The 9,745-nt window shown below is 45.2% G+C and overlaps 1 protein-coding gene across 1 annotated transcript; it reads left to right on the top strand.

Moving 5' to 3' along the window:
* The first annotated feature begins 1,788 nt into the window (after positions 1 to 1,788).
* Positions 1,789 to 9,133, top strand: LOC116893823 (pyrethroid hydrolase Ces2e-like). Its single transcript, XM_032895537.1, is given in 13 exon segments — positions 1,789 to 1,864; positions 2,416 to 2,467; positions 2,469 to 2,621; positions 4,364 to 4,505; positions 5,102 to 5,235; positions 5,317 to 5,575; positions 6,331 to 6,429; positions 6,850 to 6,990; positions 7,110 to 7,190; positions 7,391 to 7,535; positions 7,930 to 8,067; positions 8,446 to 8,518; positions 8,947 to 9,133. Coding segments are annotated over 13 exon segments (1,680 nt in total).
* The last annotated feature ends 612 nt before the right edge of the window (positions 9,134 to 9,745 follow it).

Genomic DNA, 9,745 nt, shown 5'->3' with positions numbered 1-9,745 from the left:
TCTCAATTCTGCCTCCTCCTCCAATGCCATCTGTATCCCATATTTTTACTATGATCTTAGCCATTATTAACACTGGGCCTCTGAGTGGTGGTTCTGTAAGAGGCAGTGTACATGGATTTTTCTAAGCTGAGTTAAAATGGTCTGGGATTAAGAAGTACCAGGATGTCGAGGGCTGGAGAGATGGCTCAGTGGTTAAGGGCACTGACTGCTCTCCCAGAGGTCCTGAGTTCAAATCCCAGCAACCACATGGTGGCTCACAACCATTTGTAATGAGATCTGATGCCCTCTTCTGGTGTGTCCACAGTGTACTTATAATAAATAAATAAATAAATAAATAAATAAATAAATCTTTGAAAGCTATTTGCTTGGATAGGGGGGTTACAAAAGGACATATGAAAAATTAAAAAAGAAGTACCAGGATGTCCAGGGAAGAATAAAGAATCTGGTTCCTTGACCTCAAACTTAGAGAAACTAGAGACTTCTCAGGTCCCATGGCCCAGCATTTCATTTGCTTATGGAACTGAAGAAGGGGAAGCACCTGGCAGGAAGGTCTGGAACCACAGATTTCACAAGAATGCATTGTAAGGTTTATATTGAATAAAAGCAGGCCTCGTAGATTAGAGGAGGAAGTAGAAGCCAGAAAAGAACCAAAGGAGGAAGTCCTGCCATGCCCACTATGAGTCCCTAAACTGTTAGGGTCCAGAAAGTTAGAGCCAAGGTCAGTTCTCAGGGGGTACTCAAGGCTGTCTGACATGGTTCATCACACCACTTCCCCCGGGAAGTCACACAGAGGTAGGTGTGAACCCCTCATCCTGTAATCATTGATGCAGCTCACCAGTGTTCTCTAAGATTCTGAAACTGTTGGAGTCATCAACGCACCCATGAAATGTCGTCAAGTGGGGGTGATGGGTGGCCAGGCGCCTACATGGGTAAAGAGACTTCCAACAAAGCCTGAAGTTCTGAGTTTGATCTCCCACATCTACATTGGCAGAATGAGAGGACTGACTCCCAGAACTTATCTTGTCACTTTTACATGCATGTCGTGACATGTGAGTACCCACGCACCAACACACACACACACACACACACACACACACACACACACACACTAAGTAAATAATTGAAAGAATAAACAAACAATAAGAAAAACAGTTTAAAAAGTGTTTCCCAAGTGGATAAAGGCCTGTGTGTTGGTCTGTGTGGAGCCAGCCACCAGAGGAGACACAGTAAAAGATGGAGTGAATGTGACTAAGTAGTGCCAAAATTCCAGTATTTCAATGAAATAGCCAGTATTTCTGGGAGCAGCCCATGGAGGTCCTAAGATCGCTGTAATGGTCACATTCTGGGCTCCCGCCATTGAGCTTCTCTCTGTCTATGGAATCTTCCATATTTGCCTACTCAGAGAAGCCCTCCTGTTATAGCGTTTGGTTCCCTGACCTCTGCGACAGCACTGACCTCTGCCAGTGAGCACAAGAACAGTGGTCATTGTGAATCTAGGTTTGAAGACAGGGCTCCTAGTATCCCAGAAGAACTGCAGGAGTGCAGAAGCCACCTGCGCCTTCTCATGAGGCCAAAGAGCAGAAACTTCAGACGTGTGTTTTTCCTAAAGTTGGTCATTGGCTCTGTCATTTCTGCCTTTAGTTGTCAGGAAGAAAAAACTTTGCCCCACCCCACATGCTCTCCCACCTACATTCCCTTTGGTCCTGTCTGGCCAAGGCCTATATATTCTGCTTTCGGTTATTGGAACACTGTCAGTCTGTAGAACAGACTCAGGCCGGGGAGCTGATCATGCCGCTGCACAGACTCCCTGGATGCCTGGATGCTGTGGCCTGTGGGCTCCTGATTCTCCTCCTCCATGTGAAGGGTGAGACTCCCTATGTGGGGAGGTGGGAAGCAGGGTCAGAGCTGCCCAGGTCACTTGGAAGCTGAGATTGTGGGAAGAAGGCACCAGGGAGAGAGGAGCTCATCCAGATGACAGTTGAAAGCATGGGGAATGTGAGCCACCCAATGCACCCACTAAAATTCACAGAGTGGGTGCCATAGCACACCGAGGGTCAGAGATGTCTAAGAGATACTGAGGAGCCAGCCCAGTGTGAAGGTCAGGAGAAGAGCAGAAGGGGCATTTCCCACATCTGTGCGTGGCTGTGACTGTTCTTAACTTTGGGTAATCATAACAGTAATAACTTCATGCTGCCAAATGACTGAGTGTATGACCTCTTTGGCCAGAGCAATGCTGTGACACCCTTCAGAGGGTACTAGGAAAGGCTCCTGGGCCTGAGGGATAAGGAAGCCGTTATACTCATATGCCACAGCTGAATTGGGGGACCCTGGGTTCCCTTCCTGTGAGCTCTGAACTCCCACAAACTGGTGGCAACTGATTACAGAAAACTAACTCAGATGGTATCTCTCTAACAGGTCATGACTCATCAGAGGCCAACCCCATCAGAAACACACATACAGGCCAGGTCCAAGCTCGTCCACTTGAAAGACACCAAATCTGGTGTCCACACCTTCCTGGGAATTCCCTTTGCCAAGCCACCTGTAGGACCACTGCGCTTTGCACCTCCTGAGGCTCCTGAGCCATGGAGTGGTGTGAGAGATGGAACCTCAGAGCCGGCCATGTAAGTTCTGGGCCCAGAAGGTTTCTGGTACTGGGATGAAATATGCTTCAAGATCTAGGCCATGCTAAAGTGTCTCCTCCCTCTTGGTTACAGAGCAGTTCTCTGCCTGTGATGAGGGATATCTCCCATGCATTTTTCTTTTGCACGTGCTAAGGATTAGCATGGAACAACTGTATCAGACTCCCAGGATAGAGCTTGGTATGTATAGCGAGTTAGCTCCTGGTACTACAGTGAGGAACATCCAAATTCATCCCAGAATCAGATTGTGCCAAGTGAACTCTCTGATCAGTGTGTTTATATTAAGCAAGAAGAGCCCTGAGTCTGGTGTATGCACTACAAGTCCCTCAGGAGAGCAGCAGTGATAAGTATCCTGCAGTCACTGCGACAACCCAGAAGGTTAAGTGTCATTGTCTAAGAGGCATGCATGAAAGCTTCCATGGAAAACATATAGGAAAACGAGATTCCCTGAGAGCCTGGACATGGGATAAAGGATTTCTTATTCCCTATGGTACAGTATTGTTCACCCATTCTTACAGTACCATTGTGGACACAGCACCCAAATATCCAGGAGCCTTACTTTCATTTCCTCTTGCTGTAATAAAAATACCCTGACAAAAGCAACTTATGGAAGGAAGGATTCACCACAGGTCACAGTTCCTGGTTGCAACCATCATATGGGGGAGGTTCTTTAGGAGAGTCCCCAGTAAGGAAAGCTGGTTACATCACATTTGTAATTGGGAAGAAAGAGCAAAGAATGCATGATTGCTTGTTAATACCCAGAGCACTTTTGCTACTCACTCAGTTAAGAAGTCCCTTGCTAGGGAATGGTGACACCCACAATAAACAAGTATTTCTACTTTAATTTCTGTAAGCGAGATAATCCTCACAGGTCAACCTGATATTAGACAATTCATCCTTGAGACTCTCTTCCCAGGTAATTCTAAATAAATAGTACAAGGGGGTGGGGTGAACAGCACTACCCTCAGTTAATCATTTCCATAGAGAACCCAAGAAGTCCCAAATTTCCAATCTCATGAAGGTCTGCCTCCACTCAACCAGAGACCTCCCTGGAAATCTGGACGCCTCTCAGCCTCCACAGAGCCAGTAATCCTTACCTTGATAGAGTAGATTGTAGAGAGGACTCCTGTGTAAGAGGAAGTGTTGAGGGTGACTAGAACAAACTCCTAAGAATCTGCTTTTTATTTTCTTTTAATTTTTGAGATTATAAGTACATCATTTCTCCCTTTTTTCCTCCCTCCAAGCCCTCCCATATAGCCCTTCTTGCTCTCTCAAATTCTTGGCCTCTTTTGTTGTTGATTGTTGCTACATGCATATATGTATACACACACACACACACACACACACACACACACACACACCACACATACATACACACATTTCTAAATATAACCTGCTTTGTCTGTTTGTGTGTGTGTGTGTGCATGTGCATGTGTGTTACGGCCAGCCATTTAGTATTGGATAACCTATAGGAGGGCACTCTTTCTTAGGGAAGATTTTCCTTCCACTCTGAGTATCCCTTATTTACTTCTAATTCCATGTAGATTGAGACCTCATGCTCTCTATTTATCTACTTTTGTATGTCTGCGTATGTCGTTATTATTCAGCTCATGTTTATGCTTTACTGTTGGTGAGACTTCTGGGTGTATTGTGTGATATTACTAGGACACACAGGTTTTGATCGCTGAACATTTCTTGGGATCAGCATCTGTCATTGTCAACAGGTGTCTACAAAATGATGATATAGTGAATTTAGAGGGTCTGAAGAGGATAAAGATGATCATGCCTCACTTCTCTATGTCTGAGGACTGCCTGTATCTCAACGTCTACGTACCAGCTCATGCCAATGAGAGTTCTAACTTACCTGTGAGAATTGGGCCATGGTCAACTGGGTGGAGGTAAAGCAGTGTAGACCCTGATGAGAAGCCTTACCCTTTAGTGGGCCAAAGGTTTTGGGTTTTTGTTTCTTGTTTTGTTTTGTTGCCATGTGGAACATCATAAGACCTAGGAGTTGGATTATAGATTAACTAAGGACACACACTACAAACTTGAGCCCTAGAGACCCAGTCAGGTGTCCAAAGGCTGAACACTGAGATAAGCCAAATTTCTAGCTTTGGAATATTGGTTGTACCTATGAAATTGGTAAGCCTTTTGATTCATAATCAGAGAAAAATACTTGTGGAGATACCATTCTCCATACTTTTGAGGAATCTGAGATTGCTAGATACATTACTCTGGACTTATATCCATTAATCCAAGCTAAGAGATTCCTGATGCCACAATGGGCTTTGAAAATATGCTAATGGAACTATAGTTCCTCATCTGTGGCCTGGGTCTAGGATGCTGAGGAGTCCTTTGTATGTATTTATCCACAGAGATACACAGCAGCTGATAATCCAGGAGGCAGTTCTAATTAAGCTTATGTTGTATAGAAGTCTTCTGGCATCTCTTGACTTTTGTAGGTGATGGTATGGCTCCATGGTGGTGCACTGGTTATGGGCATGGCTTCCATGAATGATGGATCCAGGCTGGCAGCCACTGAGGATGTGGTGGTGGTTGCTACCCAGTACCGCCTGGGAATCCTGGGCTTTTACAGGTGAGCATAGGTCTGGGCTGGGAAACAGGGGCTGAGCAGAACCTAAACAGCCTTTTGATCCCTGTCTCCTTCATTTCTCAGCACCGGAGATGAGTATGCCAGAGGCAACTGGGGATTCTTAGACCAAACGGCTTCCCTACGCTGGGTCCAGCAGAACATTGCCAACTTTGGAGGCAACCCTGACTCTGTCACACTTTTCGGCCAGTCAGCAGGTGGCACAAGTGTGTCTTTCCATGTTATGTCCCCCATGTCCCAAGGACTCTTCCATAGAGCCATCATGGAGAGTGGGGTGGCTCTGCTGCCTATCTTTATGTCTAACTCCCCTGAGACGGTCTTCACAGTAAGTGCTCCATCACCCTAGCCCTGACATTTTGCCATTGCCCTCAGCCTCTGGTACTCCAGTACTATGTTCAATGGGGAAACGAGGACCATGGGAAATAGCTTCTTTCCAATGATTTCTAAAAGGTTCAAGGATGAGGCTCTACTTCCCTCTACTTTATACATGCCGAATACATTATGTGGCTTACAAAGCTCCTCCCAGCAGCTTTAATTATTGGCCATAAACAGTATTCGTAGGTTTGGGAGATGATTCAGTAGATAAGAGAGCCTGCTGTGCCAGTGTGCAGACTGGAGGTTAAAATCCCAGAAACCACATAAGGCCAGACATGGTGGTACTTATTTGCAATCCCATTATTTCTATTGGAAAGCAAGTCTCAGAGGCAGAGGTGCTCTAAAGGTTAAAGGTCAACTACATTTCCGTGGGCATCAGCAAACAAGAGAGCCTGTTTCAAATAAGGAGGAAGATGGCAAATGATATCCAAGTTGTCCTCTGACTTTCAAAGGCAAAATGTGGCATATAAGGCCCACTGTTACACAAGAACATACACACACACACCAAACACACACACACACACACACACACACACACACACACACACAATGATCCATTTCTCAGCTGTCAACTCTGAGCAACAGGAAAATGGGAACAATTTCACACTCTACTGTACATAACACACAATAAGATGTTATATTTAGGGACAGACACCAACTTGGGACTAAAAAGGTACTCCTCTCTCATGCCAACTCCCATTACAGATGGTGGCAAATCTATCTGATTGTGAAACTTCAAACTCAGAAGCTCTGGTGCACTGCCTTCGAGGCAAGAGTGAAGCAGAAATTCTGGCTATTAACAAGGTTGGCAGAATTGTGTGTCTGGAAAGATGGTAGGCAATAGGGTGTGTGGCTGGAAGTCCTTCAGTACTCTAGACAAATTATTTTATCTGCCTGGCTTGGCATTCTTTTAATCCTCAGTGCAAAATGAAAGGTGCAGCTTGCCTCATAGAGTCCTGTAAGCAGGGTCTAAATGTAGGGTCTTTTCAGGGATGAGAGAGGAGAGGTGTGGTGGGAATGACCCTCCTGAGACAATGAGGAAATGGGGAAATAATGGATAACACCCAACTGTCGTCTCTGTCTCTGTCTCTGTCTCTGTCTCTCTCTCTCTCTCTCTCTCTCTCTCTCTCTCTCTGCGTGTGTGTGTGTGTGTGTGTGTGTGTGTGTGTGTGTGTGTGTGTGTGTGTGATAGATCTTCAATACTAACCTTGAATGTGCCCTCAGGCCTTCAGGAGTATGCCTGCTGTAGTGGACGGGAAATTCCTACCCAGACATCCCAAGGAGTTGCTGGCCTCCACTGACTTTCACCCTGTCCCCAGCATTATTGGTGTCAACAATGATGAGTATGGCTGGATTCTCCCTATGGTAAGGTCCAGATCTAATCTCCTATGTGTCTGAGGGCTCATATGGTGGGCAATGAGAACTCAGAGATTCATTGATCCACGTCTAAGCTACTTCAAACTCAAAACATTCTCCACACCCAGGTCTTCGAATTTTCTCAGACAATAAAGAAAATAACCAGAAGGAACTTGCGGGCTATTCTGAAGATCACGATGGCACAGATGGTGAGAATCTTTGAGACCTGCCCCCATTGAGAGGACCTCTCAATATACTGCTCAGAGAGCATACCTAAAAATGGGGGTTAGAGAAGGTTGGCTGGCTGAAGTCACTCAGAGCTTTCCCCCTGTAACAGACCTCATTGGCATTTTCCTACCCTAAGGATGTTGCCCACCCAACCTCATTTTTTCTCATCACTATGTTGTAGATGCTGCCTCCTGAGTGTGGTGCCCTGCTAATTGAAGAGTACATAGGAGACACTAAGGACCCCCGGACCCTTCAAATGCAGTTCAGAGAGATGATAGGAGACTTCACAATCATAATCCCTGCACTCCAAGTAGCTCGTTTTCAGCGTGAGTACATCTGTAACAATCTGAGGGTGGAAGCTCAGAGCAGTGGGTCCCAGGCAAGCTCTGTAGGGTCCAGACTTGACCTATGTCTAGATCAGATCTCTGGTTCCAGACCCTAAGAGTCTTTAATAAATCCTTATATCAAGTATAAGATGGTGACATCTTATCTGGGTACAGATGAAGAAAGAGCTGAGTGGTATCTGTGACTTGATCCCCCAGGGAGGGCAGAGTCATTCTTTAACAGTGGGCTTTCCCACAACTAATGCTCAAGGATGGGGTGCCACGCTCAATTGTTTTGAGTCCAGATAACTTGAGATCAAGTTATCTTGTTGCCAAAAGTGGGTCAGGACTCTATGAGGTAAGCTGCACTTATGGGATCATGTATCCTTGCCCTCAGGTTCCCATGCTCCTGTCTACTTCTATGAGTTCCAACATGGATCCAGATTTCTCAAGAATTTCAGACCACAGCATGTAAAAGCTGACCATGGTGATGAGCTTTTCCTTATCTTTGGATCCTTCTTCTGGGGCACCAAATGTGAGTCTTTTTATTTTCTATGAGCAGGATGGAGAACCAAATTTGTCCCTGAAGGATGGCTGAGCCTTGAGTTCAATTTCGGAGTCCAAGACTCTAAAACAAACAGGATCAAGTGTGTACCATCTCACAGGTCAAAACCTACACTGATCTTTCTTAGTTTAGCTTGTGTTAGAGAAAATCAGGATTCATTGGATCAGGCATGAGCCTGGGGGAATTTGCTTAGGGGACTAGATGGGTCTTGGATGCTGGGTTATAAAGGAGGGAGGGAATAAAGCCTAGAGTTTGGTTTTAGGGTACAGCTGGCATGGTGAGTATGAAGCACAACTTTGGCAGCTGCGTTAAATGGCTGGGATCTGGACCCTTGTCTTCTCTCTGCAGTTGACCTCACTGTGGAGGAGAAGCTGCTGAGCAAGAAGATGATGAAATACTGGGGCAATTTTGCACGATATGGGTAAGAGGATGATCTTTACTCAACCTCCTAAAGGTTAGGTCTTCATGTAGGTATCCATTTGTGATTGGTGATCTCATTAGCATTCACGGACCCTTTATCTTGTGTTAGAGTCCTCTGTACCCAAGACATACTGAAATAGATACTTTGTAGGTGTTGGTAACTGGTCATTCCACAGTGAGCTGTAGGTGGGTCACAATACTGTGGTACTATTCTTTAGATCTTGCCTCTGAGAAGGAGAAACAAAACAGGCCAAGTGACCTTATCTCACAGGGAGTAGAAACTAGTAGATCAGGCTTGTATTTCTAAATCAGGATGTCTGCACCATCAAGCCCCTCGTCTTCTTAATTTACTGCCCTGTCTGACATTGGGAGGTCAAGCCTTATATTAAAGTGACCTTCACTTTTCTCTACTGTTTGGCATATCCATAGGAATCCCAACAGCAAAGGTCTACCCTACTGGCCAGTGTCAAACCAGGATGATCAGTACCTGCAGCTGGACATCCATCCTTCTGTAGGCCATGCCCTGAAGGCCAGAAGGCTGCAGTTCTGGACCAAGACTCTTCCCCAGAAGATTCTAGAACTAAAAGGAGTTCATGACACAGTCAAAGATGTATAGTGCCCAGGAAAAGTATGTGAACTTCAGTAAAGTCAAGGTTAGCCTGAGGTTCTCACATCTCATTTAGAAGGCTGTGTTAATTCCAACATTCACATGACCATTTCTAAGCTCTATAGTTGTTTATTTTGCCAACATAGATGACCAACACTCTACATGTCATTCCTTGCTGAAAATGGTAGGCAAACTTTTTGTTAGGCCTACTCCAAGATGGCTCTCATGTAAGTGTGGATATGTAAGTGCCAAAGTGCCCCCATCTTTTTTCATACTTCTCTGGTACTAGACTCCATTCAATTCTTCCCTCCCCGCTTATTTTCTCTCCATCTGCTTTTCTTCTCCAAGACCCCAGAAACTTGGGGGAATATTGACTATACGGGGTAGGCTATATTTAAAACCCCACACCCTTCTCTTGGCAAATCCCATTGCTTCCACATATTTATAAGTTGCCCGATTATCTGAAGTCCTATTGTTTTCCTAAGTACAAGCTGCTTCTGTAGTTAGATCACAAACTGCTCCCAGTCTTGTGATAGGTATCTGTGGCCCCAGCTACTTAGAAACTGAAAGGAAATATTGCCTGAACCCAGGAGTTTCACACAAGTTTTGACAGCATAGCAA

The sequence above is a fragment of the Rattus rattus genome, chromosome 2, assembly GCF_011064425.1.
Source record: "Rattus rattus isolate New Zealand chromosome 2, Rrattus_CSIRO_v1, whole genome shotgun sequence".
Classification (NCBI taxonomy): domain Eukaryota; kingdom Metazoa; phylum Chordata; class Mammalia; order Rodentia; family Muridae; genus Rattus; species Rattus rattus.
The sequence above is the reverse complement of the archived record's forward strand: the minus strand, read 5'-3'. Positions and strand labels throughout refer to the sequence as shown.